Raw genomic sequence first — 16,036 nt, forward strand, 5'->3', positions numbered from 1 at the left:
TTTTGGAATTTTTAATGTTTTTTTGGGAATTTTTTGGAATTTTTTAATGGTTTTTTTAGTGGAATTTGTTTGGAATTTTTAATGGTTTTTTTTGGAATTTTTTGGAATTTTTAATGGGATTTTTTTGAATTTTTAATGGTTTTTTTGGGGATTTTTTTGGAATTTTTAATGTTTTTTTTTTTTAATTTTTGGGGATTTTTTATGGGGTTTTGGGGATTTTTTTTTGATTTTTAGTGGGGTTTTGGGGGATTTTGGGATTTTTATGGGGATTTTTGGGATTTTAAATGGGATTTTTGGGGAATTTTTTTGAATTTTAATGGGGTTTTTTTTGGAATTTTTTGGAATTTTTAATGTTTTTTTTGGGAATTTTTTTGAATTTTTAATGGCTTTTTTTGGGGAATTTTTTGGAATTTTTTATGGTTTTTTTTTGGGAAATTGTTTGGAAAATTTTTTGGAATTTTTAATTGATTTTTTTGGGGAATATTTTGCAATTTTTAATGGATTTTGGTGGGAATTTTTTGGGATCGTTCAATGGATTTTTTGGAGAGTTTCTTTGGAATTTTTCATGCATTTTTTGAGGGAATTTTTTGGAATTTTTAATCGATTTTTAAATGGATATTTTTGGGAATTTGTTCTGATTTTTTAAACGGATTTTTTGGGGGGAAATTCTTTTGAATTTTGGATTTTTCAGTTTGGTTTTTTAAAAATTTTGGAGATTATTTTGGAATTTTTCTGGGTTTTGGGGGGGATTTTGTTTTATTTCTCAGGGATTTTTTGGGAACATTTTGCATTTTTTATGGATTTATTTTTTTGATTTTTTAGGATTTTTTTTTCAATTCTTTTAAGGATTTTTTTTTATTTTTGGGAGCTTTTTTTGGGAGATTTTTTGGGGGATTTTTGGGCTCCAAATCCTCATTTTCTTAGGATTTTTTTTGGATTTTTTGGGGATTTTTGGGGATTTACACGATTTCAATGGGATTTTTTCCGGGAATTTTCAGGGGGATATTTTAGGGATTTTCTCAGGGATTTTTGGGGCGATTTGGGAATTTTTGGAGGCTTTTTTTAGAGATTTGGGGGGGCTTTTTTTAAAATACCTTTTTGGGGTTTTTGCAGGATTTTTGCAGGATTTTTGGGGAGGATTGATGGGAATTGTTTGGAATTTTCGGGGAAATTTTTGGGAATTTTTCGGATTTTTTTTAGGGATTTTTTGGAGACATTTTTGAAGAACTTCTTGGGAAAATTTTGGGGAATTTTTTGGGAATTTTTCGGATTTTTTTAGGGATTTTTGGAGGCATTTTTGAAGAACTTCTTGGGAAAATTTTTAGGGAACTTTTTGGGAATTTTTCGGATTTTTTTTAGGGATTTTTTGGAGGTGTTTTTGAAGAACTTCTTGGGAAAATTTTTGGAATTTTTTGGGAATTTTTCGGATTTTTTTTAGGGATTTTTTGGAGGCGTTTTTGAAGAATTTCTTGGAAAATTTTTAGGGAATTTTTTGGGAATTTTTCGGATTTTTTTAGGGATTTTTGGAGGCATTTTTGAAGAACTTCTTGGGAAAATTTTTGGGAAATTTTTGGGATTTTTTCAGATTTTTTTTAGGGATTTTTTGGAGGCATTTTTGAAGAACTTCTTGGGAAATTTTGGGAATTTTTTGGGAATTTTCAGATTTTTTTTAGGGATTTTTGGAGGCATTTTTGAAGAATTTCTTGGGAAATTTTTTAAGGAATTTTTTGGGAATTTTTCCAAATTTTTTTTAGGGATTTTTTGGAGGCATTTTTGAAGAACTTGGGAAAATTTTTGGGGAATTTTTTGGGAATTTTTCGGATTTTTTTTAGGGATTTTTTGGAGGCGTTTTTGAAGAATTGGGAGATTTTTAGGGAATTTTAGGGAATCTTTGGAAGTTTTTTGGGAATATTTTGGAACCGCCGCATTGCCAGAACCTTCTCCGGACAAACCGCGGGAATTCCGGGGATTTTGGGGAATTTTTTTCCCAACTTTTTGGGGTTTCTTGGAATTTCTTTTCATTCCCTTTTTTTTTTTGGTCTCTTTCGGATTTTTTTGGAATTTTTATGGGGTTTTTTTGAGGGATTTTTTGGGATTTTTTGACTCCAATTCTGCATTTTTTAGGATTTTTCGGGGGGGTTGGATTTTATTGGATTTTAATTTTTTTTTTCTAAGTTTTGGGGGAAATTTTGGGGGAATTTCTGGGGGAATTTTTGGATTTTTGAGGGGGAATTTTGCGGGGATTTTTCTGGGAATCTCTGGGAATCCTGGAAGAAGGCAGCGGGTTGGGAAATGTGGGAATTTGGGACTGAAATTGGGGATTTTTGGGGGAATTTTGGGGGAAAATTGGGATGGATTTTTGGGGGGAATTCTGGGGGAATTTTTGGGGGAATTTTGGATTTTTGAGGGGGATTTTGGGAGGAATTTTGCGGGCATTTCTGGGAATCCGGGACTGGAATGTTGGGAAATTTGACACTGAAATTGGGGATTTTTGGGGGGAATTTTGGATTTTTGAGGGGGATTTTGGGGGGAATTTTGGGGAAATTTTGGTGGTTTTTTTTGATTTTTGCGGGAATTTTGTGGGGATTTTTGGCGGGGATTTTTGGGGGGAATCTCTGGGAATCCTGGACCACGGCAGCGGGTTGGGAAATGTGGGAATTTGGGACTGAAATTTGGGGATTTTTAGGGGTGTGGGTGATGGGGCTGATCCCAAATTTTTGTTGGAATTCCGCAGCTTTTCATCACGGTGATGGACAAACTGCGGCTGGAGATCCGAGCCATGGACGAGGTGGGAGCGGGATTGGGGTGGGATTCCCCAAAAATCCCCCAAAAATCCCCCAAAATTGCCCTAAAATTGCCCTAAAATTCCCCAAAAAATCCCTAAAAAAATCCCCAAAAAATCCCCAAAAAATCCCTAAAAGTTCCCCAAATGTTCCCCCCAGAAATCCCCCAAAAAATCCCCAAAAATTGCCCTAAAATTCCCCAAAAAATCCCTAAAAAAATCCCCAAAAAATCCCCCAAATTCCGCCAAAATTCCCCAAAAAATCCCAAAAAATTCCCCAAATTCTCAAAAAATTGCCCAAAAATTGCCCAAAAATTGCCCTAAAATTCCCCAAAAAATCCCTAAAAAATCCCCAAAATATCCCCAAAAAATCCCCAAAAATTCCCCAAAAAATCCAAAAAAATTCCCCAAAAATTCAAAATTCTCAAAAAATTGCCCAAAAATTCCCCAAAAAAGTCCCTAAAAAATCCCCCCAAAATCCGAAAAAAGTCCCTAAAAGATCCTCAAAATTGCCCCAAAAATCCCTAAAAAATCCCAAAAAATTCCCGAAAAATTCCCAAAATTCCCCAAAAATTCCCCCAAAATTCCCCAGATTCCCCAAAAAAAATCCCCAAAAAATCCCCAAAATTCCTCCAAAAATTCCCCCCAAAAATCCCAAAAAATCCCTAAAAAATTCCTCAAAAATTCCCCAAAAAATCCAAAAAAATTCCCCAAAAAATTCCCCAAAAAAATCCCTAAAAAATCCAAAAAAATCTCCCAAAAATCCTGAAAAACCCCTAAAAATTCCACAAAAAATCCCCAAAAATCCCTAAAAAATCCCTAAAAAAATCCCCAAAAATCCCTAAAAAATCCCCAAAAAAATCCCTAAATATCCCCCAAAAAATCCCCAAAAATTTTCCAAAAATTCCCCAAAAATCCTCAAAAAATCCCCAAAAAATCCCCAAAAATCCCCCCAAATCCCCAAAACCCCCTAAAATAATCCCCTGAAAATCCCCCCAAAATTCCCAGAAATCCCCAAAAATCTCCAAAAATTCCCTTAAAAATCCCCAAAAATCCCCCAAAAATTTCCGAAAAATCCCTAGAAATTCCCCCAAAATCCCAAAAAATTCCCCCAAAATTTCCAAAAATTCCCCAAAATATCCCCCCAAAAACCCCCAAAAAATCTCCAAAAATCCCTAAAAAAATCCCCAATAAATCCCAAGAAAATCCCCAAAAATCCCCCAAATTCCCCAAAAAATTCCCAAAAATCCCCAAACATTCCCAAAAAAATCCCCAAAAATCCCCCCAAAAAATCAAAAAAATCCCTAAAAAATCCCCCAAAATTACCCAAAAAATCCCCAAAACATCCCCGAAATTCCCCAAAAAATCCCCAAAAATCCCTAAAAAATCCCCCCAAAAGTCCCACAAAATCTCTAAAAAATCTCCAAAAATCCCAAAAAATTCCCCAAAAATCCCCAAAAAAATCCCCCAAAATTCCCCAAAAATCTCCCAAAATTCCCCCCAAAATCCCCCAAAAAATCTCAAAAAAATCCCTAAAAATCCTCAAAAAATCCCCCAAAACCCCTAAAAAATCCCCCAAAAATTCCAAAAAAATCCCCAAAAATCCCCAAAAATCTCTAAAAATCCCCAAATCCCCCAAAATCCCCCCAAACCTCCCCTAATCCCCAGATGCAGCCGGAGCTGCGGGAGCTGCTGGAGACCATGACCCGCATGAGCTCCCTGCCCCCACTGCCATTCCCAAATCCCCCATTCCTGGAATCCCAAATCGGCCCCAATTTCACTGCCAACTTCCCCAATTTCACCCCAGAATTCCCCAAAAAATCCTCCAAAAAAATCCCAAAAAATCCCCAAAAAATTCCCCAAAAAAGTCCCGATAAATTCCTCAAAAAATCCCAAAATTTTCCAAAAAATCCCAAAAAATCCCTTTAAAATTCCCCAAAAATCGCTTTAAAATCCCCAAAAAATCCCAAAAAATCCCCCAAAAATTCCGCAAAAATCCCCAAAAAATCCCCAAAATCCCCAAAAAATCCCCCAAAATTCCCAAAAAATCCCCAAAAATCCCCAAAAAATCCCCACAAATTCCCCAAAAAAATCTCAAAAAATCCCCAAAAAATAAAAAAAAAAATCCCCAAAAATCCCTTTAAAATCCCCCAAAAATCCCCAAAAATTTCCAAAAAAATCCCCCAAAAATCCCTAAAAATCCCCAAAAATTCCTTAAAAATCCCCAAAAATCCCCAAAAAATCCCCAAAAATTCCCTAAAAATCCCTAAAAAATCCCCAAAAATTCCTAAAAAATCAATAACAAAATCCCCAAAATAGCCCCAAATATCCCCCAAAAAATCCCAAAATATTCCCAAAAAATCCCCACAAATTCCCCAAAAATCCTTAAAAAAATCCCCAAAAATCCTCAAAAAATCCCCCAAAACCCCTAAAAAATCCCCCAAAAAATTCCAAAAAAATCCCCAAAAATCCCAAAAAATCCCAAAAAATCCCGAAAAATCCCAAAATCCCCCCAAACCTCCCCTAATCCCCAGATGCAGCCGGAGCTGCGGGAGCTGCTGGAGACCATGACCCGCATGAGCTCCCTGCCCCCACTGCCATTCCCAAATCCCCCATTCCTGGAATCCCAAATCGGCCCCAATTTCACTGCCAACTTCCCCAATTTCACCCCAGAATTCCCCAAAAAATCCTCCAAAAAAATCCCAAAAAATCCCCAAAAAATTCCCCAAAAAAGTCCCGATAAATTCCTCAAAAAATCCCAAAATTTTCCAAAAAATCCCAAAAAATCCCTTTAAAATTCCCCAAAAATCGCTTTAAAATCCCCAAAAAATCCCAAAAAATCCCCCAAAAATTCCGCAAAAATCCCCAAAAAATCCCCAAAATCCCCAAAAAATCCCCCAAAATTCCCAAAAAATCCCCAAAAATCCCCAAAAAATCCCCACAAATTCCCCAAAAAAATCTCAAAAAATCCCCAAAAAATAAAAAAAAAAATCCCCAAAAATCCCTTTAAAATCCCCCAAAAATCCCCAAAAATTTCCAAAAAAATCCCCCAAAAATCCCTAAAAATCCCAAAAAAATCCTTAAAAATCCCCAAAAATCCCCAAAAAATCCCCAAAAATTCCCTAAAAATCCCTGAAAAATCCCCAAAAATTCCTAAAAAATCAATAACAAAATCCCCAAAATATCCCCAAATATCCCCCAAAAAATCCCAAAATATTCCCAAAAAAATCCCCACAAATTCCTCAAAAATCCTTAAAAAAATCCCCAAAAATCCTGAAAAACCCCTAAAAAATCCCCCAAAAATTAAAAAAAAATCCCCAAAAATCCCCAAAAATCTCGAAAAATCCCCAAATCCCCCAAAATCCCCCCAAACCTCCCCTAATCCCCAGATGCAGCCGGAGCTGCGGGAGCTGCTGGAGACCATGACCCGCATGAGCTCCCTGCCCCCACTGCCATTCCCAAATCCCCCATTCCTGGAATCCCAAATCTGCCCCAATTTCACTGCCAACTTCCCCAATTTCACCCCAGAATTCCCCAAAAAATCCTCCAAAAAAATCCCAAAAAATCCTCAAAAAATCCCTAAAAATCCCTACAAAATCCCAAAAAAATCCCCAAAAAATTCCCCAAAAAATCCAAAAAAATTCCCCCCAAAATCCCTAAAAATCCATTAAAAAATCCCTACAAAATTACCCAAAAAATCCCAAAAAATCCCCCAAAAATTCCGCAAAAATCCCCAAAAAATCCCCAAAATCCCTCAAAAATCCCCCAAAATTCCCAAAAAATCCCCAAAAATCCCCAAAAAATCCCCACAAATTCCCCCAAAAAATCCCAAAAAATCCCTAAAAAATAAAAAAAAATCCCCAAAAATCCCCCAAAATTGCCCAAAAATTGCCCTAAAATTGCCCTAAAATTCCCCAAAAAATCCCTAAAAAAATCCCCCAAAAAATCCCCAAAAAATCCCCAAAAATTGCCCAAATATTCCCCAAAAAATCCCTAAAAAAATCCCCAAAAAATCCCCCAAATTCCGCCAAAATTCCCCAAAAAATCCCAAAAAATTCCCCAAATTCTCAAAAAATTGCCCAAAAATTGCCCAAAAATTGCCCTAAAATTCCCCAAAAAATCCCTAAAAAATCCCCAAAATATCCCCAAAAAATCCCCAAAAATTCCCCAAAAAATCCAAAAAAATTCCCCAAAAATTCAAAATTCTCAAAAAATTGCCCAAAAATTCCCCAAAAAAGTCCCTAAAAAATCCCCCCAAAATCCGAAAAAAGTCCCTAAAAGATCCTCAAAATTGCCCCAAAAATCCCTAAAAAATCCCAAAAAATTCCCGAAAAATTCCCAAAATTCCCCAAAAATTCCCCCAAAATTCCCCAGATTCCCCAAAAAAAATCCCCAAAAAATCCCCAAAATTCCTCCAAAAATTCCCCCCAAAAATCCCAAAAAATCCCTAAAAAATTCCTCAAAAATTCCCCAAAAAATCCAAAAAAATTCCCCAAAAAATTCCCCAAAAAATCCCTAAAAAATCCAAAAAAATCTCCCAAAAATCCTGAAAAACCCCTAAAAATTCCACAAAAAATCCCCAAAAATCCCTAAAAAATCCCTAAAAAAATCCCCAAAAATCCCTAAAAAATCCCCAAAAAATCCCTAAATATCCCCCAAAAAATCCCCAAAAATTTTCCAAAAATTCCCCAAAAATCCTCAAAAAATCCCCAAAAAATCCCCAAAAATCCCCCCAAATCCCCAAAACCCCCTAAAATAATCCCCTGAAAATCCCCCCAAAATTCCCAGAAATCCCCAAAAATCTCCAAAAATTCCCTTAAAAATCCCCAAAAATCCCCCAAAAATTTCCGAAAAATCCCTAGAAATTCCCCCAAAATCCCAAAAAATTCCCCCAAAATTTCCAAAAATTCCCCAAAATATCCCCCCAAAAACCCCCAAAAAATCTCCAAAAATCCCTAAAAAAATCCCCAATAAATCCCAAGAAAATCCCCAAAAATCCCCCAAATTCCCCAAAAAATTCCCAAAAATCCCCAAACATTCCCAAAAAAATCCCCAAAAATCCCCCCAAAAAATCAAAAAAATCCCTAAAAAATCCCCCAAAATTACCCAAAAAATCCCCAAAACATCCCCGAAATTCCCCAAAAAATCCCCAAAAATCCCTAAAAAATCCCCCCAAAAGTCCCACAAAATCTCTAAAAAATCTCCAAAAATCCCAAAAAATTCCCCAAAAATCCCCAAAAGCAACCCCAAAAAAATCCCCCAAAATTCCCCAAAAATCTCCCAAAATTCCCCCCAAAATCCCCCAAAATCCCCCAAAAAATCTCAAAAAAATCCCTAAAAATCCTCAAAAAATCCCCCAAAACCCCTAAAAAATCCCCCAAAAATTCCAAAAAAATCCCCAAAAATCCCCAAAAATCTCGAAAAATCCCCAAAATGCCCCAAAATCCCCCCAAACCTCCCCTAATCCCCAGATGCAGCCGGAGCTGCGGGAGCTGCTGGAGACCATGACCCGCATGAGCTCCCTGCCCCCACTGCCATTCCCAAATCCCCCATTCCTGGAATCCCAAATCTGCCCCAATTTCACTGCCAACTTCCCCAATTTCACCCCAGAATTCCCCAAAAAATCCTCCAAAAAAATCCCAAAAAATCCCCCAAAAATTCCCCCAAAAATCCCTGAAAAATCCATTAAAAAATCCACAAAATTACCCAAAAAATTCTGCAAAATTCCCCCCAAAAATTCCGCAAAAATCCCCAAAAAATCCCAAAAATCCCCCAAAAAATCCCCAAAAATTCCCCCAAAATCCCCAAAAAATCCCTGAAAAATCCCTGGAAAATCCCTAAAAAAATCCCTAAAAAATAAAAAAAAATCCCCAAAAATCCCTTTAAAATCCCCCAAAATCCGTAAAAAATTTCCAAAAAAATCCCCCAAAAATCCCTAAAAAATCCTTAAAATTCCCCAAAAAATCCCCAAAAATCCCCAAAAAATCCCTTTAAAATCCCCCAAAAATCCCCAAAAATTTCCAAAAAAATCCCCAAAAATTCCCTAAAAATCCCTAAAAAATCCCTAAAAATTCCTAAAAAATCAGTAACAAAATCCCCAAAATAGCCCCAAATATACCCCAAAAAATCCCAAAATATTCCCAAAAAATCCCCACAAATTCCTCAAAAATCCTTAAAAAAATCCCCAAAAATCCTCAAAAACCCCTAGAAAATTCCCAAAAATTCCCTAAAAATCCCTGAAAAATCCCCCAAAATTCCTAAAAAATCAATAACAAAATCCCCAAAATAGCCCCAAATATCCCCCAAAAAATCCCAAAATATTCCCAAAAAATCCCTAAAAATCCTAAAAAAATCCCCATAAAATCCCTAAAATTTCCCCAAATGTTCCCCAAAAAATCCTCAAAAATTTCCCAGAAAATCTCCAAAAATTCCCCAAAAATTCCACAAAAATCCCCAAAAAATCCCCAAAAATCCCCAAAAAATCCTCACAAATTCCCCCAAAAAATCTCAAAAAATCCCTAAAAAATAAAAAAAAAAATCCCCAAAAATCCCTTTTAAATCCCCCAAAAATCCCCAAAAATTTCCAAAAAAATCCCCCAAAAATCCCTAAAAATCCCTAAAAAATCCTTAAAAATCCCCAAAAATCCCCAAAAAAATCCCCAAAAATTCCTTTAAAATCCCTGAAAAATCCCCAAAAATTCCTAAAAAATCAATAACAAAATCCCCAAAATATCCCCAAATATCCCCCAAAAAATCCCAAAATATTCCCAAAAAATCCCCACAAATTCCTCAAAAATCCTTAAAAAAATCCCCAAAAATCCTCAAAAAATCCCCCAAAACCCCTAAAAAATCCCCCCAAAAATTCCAAAAAAATCCCCAAAAATCCCCAAAAATCTCTAAAAATCCCCAAAATGCCCCAAAATCCCCCCAAACCTCCCCTAATCCCCAGATGCAGCCGGAGCTGCGGGAGCTGCTGGAGACCATGACCCGCATGAGCTCCCTGCCCCCACTGCCATTCCCAAATCCCCCATTCCTGGAATCCCAAATCGGCCCCAATTTCACTGCCAACTTCCCCAATTTCACCCCAGAATTCCCCAAAAAATCCTCCAAAAAAATCCCAAAAAATCCCCAAAAAATTCCCCAAAAAAGTCCCGATAAATTCCTCAAAAAATCCCAAAATTTTCCAAAAAATCCCAAAAAATCCCTTTAAAATTCCCCAAAAATCGCTTTAAAATCCCCAAAAAATCCCAAAAAATCCCCCAAAAATTCCGCAAAAATCCCCAAAAAATCCCCAAAATCCCCAAAAAATCCCCCAAAATTCCCAAAAAATCCCCAAAAATCCCCAAAAAATCCCCACAAATTCCCCAAAAAAATCTCAAAAAATCCCCAAAAAATAAAAAAAAAAATCCCCAAAAATCCCTTTAAAATCCCCCAAAAATCCCCAAAAATTTCCAAAAAAATCCCCCAAAAATCCCTAAAAATCCATTAAAAAATCCACAAAATTACCCAAAAAATCCCCGAAAATCCCCCAAAAATTCCGCAAAAATCCCCAAAAAATCCCCCAAAATCCCCAAAAAATCCCCAAAAATTCCCCAAAAATCCCTAAAAATCCATTAAAAAATCCCTACAAAATTACCCAAAAAATCCAAAAAAATTCCCCCCAAAATCCCTAAAAATCCATTAAAAAATCCCTACAAAATTACCCAAAAAATCCCAAAAATCCCCCAAAAATTCCGCAAAAATCCCCAAAAAATCCCCAAAATCCCCCAAAAATCCCCAAAAATTCCCCAAAATTCCCTACAAAATCCCAAAAAATCCCCAAAAAATTCCCCAAAAAATCCAAAAAAATTCCCCCCAAAATCCCTAAAAATCCATTAAAAAATCCCTACAAAATTACCCAAAAAATCCCCAAAAATCCCCCAAAAATTCCGCAAAAATCCCCAAAAAATCCCCAAAATCCCCCAAAAATCCCCAAAAATTCCCCAAAAATCCCCAAAAAATCCCGAAATTCCCCCAAAAATCCAAAAATATTCCCCCCAAAATCCCTAAAAATCCATTAAAAAATCCCTACAAAATTACCCAAAAAATCCCCAAAAACCCCCAAAAATTCCGCAAAAATCCCCAAAAAATCCCCAAAATCCCCCAAAAAATCCCCAAAAATTCCCCAAAAATCCCCAAAAAATCCCCAAAAAATCCTGAAATTCCCCCAAAAATCCAAAAAAATTCCCCCCAAAATCCCTAAAAATCCATTAAAAAATCCCTACAAAATTACCCAAAAAATCCCAAAAAATCCCCCAAAAATTCCGCAAAAATCCCCAAAAAATCCCCAAAATCCCCCAAAAATCCCCAAAAATTCCCCAAAATTCCCTACAAAATTCCAAAAAAATCCCCAAAAAATTCCCCAAAAAATCCAAAAATATTCCCCCCAAAATCCCTAAAAATCCATTAAAAAATCCCTACAAAATTACCCAAAAAATCCCAAAAATCCCCCAAAAATTCCGCAAAAATCCCCCAAAAATCCCCAAAATCCCCAAAAAATCCCCCAAAATTCCCCAAAAATCCCCAAAAAATCCCCAAAAAATCCTGAAATTCCCCCAAAAATCCAAAAAAATTCCCCCCAAAATCCCTAAAAATCCATTAAAAAATCCCTACAAAATTACCCAAAAAATCCCCAAAAATCCCCAAAAATTCCGCAAAAATCCCCAAAAAATCCCCAAAATCCCCCAAAAATCCCCCAAAATTCCCAAAAAATCCCCAAAAATCCCCAAAAAATCCCCAAAAATTCCCCAAAAAAATCTCAAAAAATCCCTAAAAAATAAAAAAAAAATCCCCAAAAATCCCTTTAAAATCCCCCAAAAATCCCCCAAAAATTTCCAAAAAAATCCCCCAAAAATCCCTAAAAATCCCCCCAAAATCCTTAAAAATCCCCAAAAATCCCCAAAAATTCCTTTAAAATCCCTAAAAAATCCCCAAAAATTCCTAAAAAATCAATAACAAAATCCCCAAAATATCCCCGAATATCCCCCAAAAAATCCCAAAATATTCCCAAAAAATCCCCACATTCCCCAAAAATCCTTAAAAAAATCCCCAAAAATCCTCAAAAAATCCTGAAAAACCCCTAAAAAATCCCCCAAAAAATTCCAAAAAAATCCCCCAAAATCCCCAAAAATCTCTAAAAATCCCAAAATCCCCCAAAATCCCCCCAAACCTCCCCTAATCCCCAGATGCAGCCGGAGCTGCGGGAGCTGCTGGAGACCATGACCCGCATGAGCTCCCTGCCCCCACTGCCATTCCCAAATCCCCCATTCCTGGAATCCCAAATCTGCCCCAATTTCACTGCCAACTTCCCCAATTTCACCCCAGAATTCCCCAAAAATCCCCCAAAAATCCTCAAAAAATTCCCCAAAAAAATTCCAAAAAATCCCCCAAAAAATCCCGAAAATCCCCAAAAATTCCCCCAAAAAATCCCCAAAAAATCCCAAAAAAATCCCGAAATTCCCCCAAAAATTCCCCCAAAAATCCCCCAAATCCCCCAAAAAATCATAAAAATTTCCCAAAGAAATCCCAAAAAATCCCTTTAAAATTCCCCAAAAATCCCTTTAAAATCCCCAAAAAATTCCCCAAAATTTCCAAAAAAATCCCCAAAAATCCCTGAAAAATCCCTAAAAAAATCCCTGAAAAATCCCCGCAAAAATCCCTGAAAAATCCCTGAAAAATCTCCAAAAATCCTGAAAAAATCCCTTTAAAATCCCCCAAAAAATCCCCCAAAATTCCCCAAAAAATCCCCAAAAAATCCCCCAAAAATCCCCAAAAAATCCCTAAAAATCCCCAAAAATCCCTAAAAAATCCCCAAAAATCCCCCAAAAATCCCCCAAAAATCCCTAAAAATCCCCAAAAATCCTTAAAAATCCCCAAAAAATCCCCAAAAATCCCCAAAAAATCCCCCAAAATTCCCTAAAAATCCCTAAAAAATCTCCAAAAATTCCTAAGAAATCAATAACAAAATCCCCAAAATATCCCCAAATATCCCCCAAAAAATCACAAAATATTCCCAAAAATCCCCCAAAAATCCCTAAAATCTCCCCAAATATTCCCCAAAAAATCCTCAAAAATTCCCCAAAAAATCGCAAAAATCCCCAAAAAATCCTTAAAAATCCCCAAAAATCCCCAAAAAATCCCCCAAAATTCCCTAAAAATCCCTAAAAAGTCCCCAAAAAATCCTAAAAAATCAATAACAAAATCCCCAAAATATCCCCAAATATCCCCCAAAAAATCCCAAAATATTCCCAAAAAAATCCCCACAAATTCCTCAAAAATCCTTAAAAAAATCCCCAAAAATCCTCAAAAAATCCCCCAAAACCCCTAAAAAATCCCCCAAAAAATTCCAAAAAAATCCCCAAAAATCCCCAAAAATCCCGAAAAATCCCCAAAATGCCCCAAAATCCCCCCAAACCTCCCCTAATCCCCAGATGCAGCCGGAGCTGCGGGAGCTGCTGGAGACCATGACCCGCATGAGCTCCCTGCCCCCACTGCCATTCCCAAATCCCCCATTCCTGGAATCCCAAATCTGCCCCAATTTCACTGCCAACTTCCCCAATTTCACCCCAGAATTCCCCAAAAAATCCTCCAAAAAAATCCCAAAAAATCCCCGAAAATCCCTAAAAATCCCTACAAAATCCCAAAAAATTCCCCAAAAAATTCCCCAAAAAATCCAAAAAACTTCCCCCCAAAATCCCTAAAAATCCATTAAAAAATCCCTACAAAATTACCCAAAAAATCCCCAAAAATCCCCCAAAAATTCTGCAAAAATCTCCAAAAAATCCCAAAAATCCCCAAAAAAATCCCCAAAAATTCCCCAAAAATCCCTACAAAATCCCAAAAAAATCCCCCAAAAATTCCCCAAAAAATCCAAAAAAAATTCCCCCCAAAATCCCTAAAAATCCATTAAACAATCCCTACAAAATTACCCAAAAAATCCCCAAAAATCCCCCAAAAATCCCCACAAATTCCCCAAAAAAATCTCAAAAAATCCCCAAAAAATAATAAAAAAAAATCCCCAAAAATCCCTTTAAAATCCCCCAAAAATCCCCAAAAATTTCCAAAAAAATCCCCCAAAAATCCCTAAAAATCCCCAAAAAATCCTTAAAAATCCCCAAAAATCCCCAAAAAATCCCCAAAAATTCCTTTAAAATCCCTGAAAAGTCCCCAAAAATTCCTAAAAATCAATAACAAAATCCCCAAAATATCCCCAAATATCCCCCAAAAAATCCCAAAATATTCCCAAAAAAATCCCCACAAATTCCTCAAAAATCCTTAAAAAAATCCCCAAAAATCCTGAAAAACCCCTAAAAAATCCCCCCAAAAATTCCAAAAAAATCCCCAAAAATCCCCAAAAATCCCGAAAAATCCCCAAAATGCCCCAAAATCCCCCCAAACCTCCCCTAATCCCCAGATCCAGCCGGACCTGCGGGAGCTGATGGAGACCATGACCCGCATGAGCTCCCTGCCCCCCGACTTCGAGGGCCGCCAGAAGGTGAACCAATGGTGAGCCCCCAAATCCCCCCAAAATCCCCCCAAAATCCCCCAAAATCCCCCAAATCCCGGCCATTCTGGGGATCCCGAGACCGTTCCTGGTGGGGGGATTTTTTGGGTTTTTTTGGGGTTTTTTTGGGGTTTTTTTGGGGGGGGGTTTGGAGTTTTTTTTGGTTTTTTTGGGGGGTTTTTTGGGGGGTTTTGGGGTTTTTTTCTGGGTTTTTGGGGGTTTTTTGGGGGGGGTTTTCAGGGTTTTTTTGGGTTTTTTTTTTGTTTTTTTGGGGGTTTTTTGGGGGTATTTTTTTGGGTTTTTTGGTGTTTTTTGGGGGGATTTTTTGGGTTTTTTTGGGGGTTTTTTGGGGGGGGTTGGGTTTTTTTGGGGGGATTTTTGGGTGTTTTTTTTGTTTTTTGGGGGGGTTTCTTTGTATTTTTTTTGAGTTTTTTTTTGTTTTTTTTGGGGGGGTTGGGGTTTTTTTGGTTTTTTTTTGATTTTTTGGGGGGGATTTTTGGGGGGTTTTTATTGTTTTTTTGTTTTTTGGGGGGTTTTTGGGTTTTTTTTTGGTTTTGTTTTGTTTTGTTTTTTTTTGTTGTTTTTTTGGGGGGGTTGGTTTTTTTGTTTTTTTGGGGTTTTTGAGTTTTTTTTTGTTTTTTGGGGTTTTTTCGGGGTGTTTTTTTGTTTTTGTTTTTTTGGGCTTTTTTGGGTTTTTTTGGTTTTTTTGTTTGTTTTTTGTTTTTTTGGGTTTTTTGGGGGTTTTTTTGTGTTTTTTTGGGGTTTTTTGGGAGTTTTTTTGGGGTTTTGGGGGGTTTTTTGGGTTTTTTTTTTTGGGTTCTTTTGGGGTTTTTTTGGGTTTTTTTTGGGGGTTTTTTTTGGGTTTTTGGGGGGTTTTTTGGGGTTTTTTTGGGGGTTTTTTTTGGGTTTTTTTGGTTTTTTTTTTGTTTTTTGGGTGTTTTTTGGTTTTTTTTTTGGGTTTTTGGGGGGTTTTTTGGTTTTTTTTTTTGTGTTCTTTTGGGGGTTTTTTTGGGGGGTTTTTTTTGGTTTTTTTTTTGTTTTTTGGGGTTTTTTTGAAGTTTTTTGGGGGGGTTTTTTTGAAGTTTTTTGGGGGGGTTTTTTTGGTTTTTTTTGGGGTTTTTTTGGTTTTTTTTTGTGGTTTTTTGGGGTTTTTTTTGAAGTTTTTTGGGTGTCCTTTTCCCTCGGGAACGGGGAATTCCGCAGGCTCCAGACCCTCAGCGCGATGTCGGCCTCGGATGAGTTGGACGATTCCCAGGTGCGGCAGATGCTCTTCGACCTCGAGTCCGCCTACAACGCCTTCAACCGCTTCCTGCACGCCTGAGCCCGGTTCGGACCAGTTCGGACCGGTTCGGACCAGTTCGGACCAGTTTGGACCAGTTGGGATCGGTTCGGACCGGTTAGCACTGGTTCAGATCGATTTGGATCCTTGGGATAATAAATGGGAAGCGCTGGGTCCCAAAAATCACCGAAATCTTGGATTAAACTGGGATTTACTGGGTCAAACTGGGAGCCATTCCCAGTTCAGACCAGTTCAGACTGGGTCACACCAGTTGAGACCAGTTTGGATCCTCGGGATAATAAATGGGAAGCGCTGGATCCCAAAAGTCACCGAAATCCTGGCTCAAACTGGGATTTACTGGATCAAACTGGGAGCCATTCCCAGTTCAAACTGGTCCCTCCCAGTTCAAACCAGTTCAGACCAGTTCAGACTG

At 37.2% G+C, this 16,036-nt stretch overlaps 1 protein-coding gene across 1 annotated transcript in view; it reads left to right on the forward strand.

Moving 5' to 3' along the window:
* LOC138101221 (vacuolar protein sorting-associated protein 28 homolog) overlaps positions 1 to 15,789 on the forward strand; it is a 36,709-nt gene extending 20,920 nt beyond the window's left edge. The window contains exons 7-9 of the mRNA XM_068999078.1: positions 2,735 to 2,788; positions 14,235 to 14,326; positions 15,528 to 15,789. Coding sequence (XP_068855179.1) covers positions 2,735 to 2,788; positions 14,235 to 14,326; positions 15,528 to 15,645 — 264 coding nt within the window. The 3' untranslated portion in view covers positions 15,646 to 15,789. The remainder of the gene's footprint in view (positions 1 to 2,734; positions 2,789 to 14,234; positions 14,327 to 15,527) is intronic.
* The last annotated feature ends 247 nt before the right edge of the window (positions 15,790 to 16,036 follow it).

This window comes from Aphelocoma coerulescens, unplaced genomic scaffold (genome assembly GCF_041296385.1).
Source record: "Aphelocoma coerulescens isolate FSJ_1873_10779 unplaced genomic scaffold, UR_Acoe_1.0 HiC_scaffold_217, whole genome shotgun sequence".
Taxonomy (NCBI): Eukaryota; Metazoa; Chordata; class Aves; order Passeriformes; family Corvidae; genus Aphelocoma; species Aphelocoma coerulescens.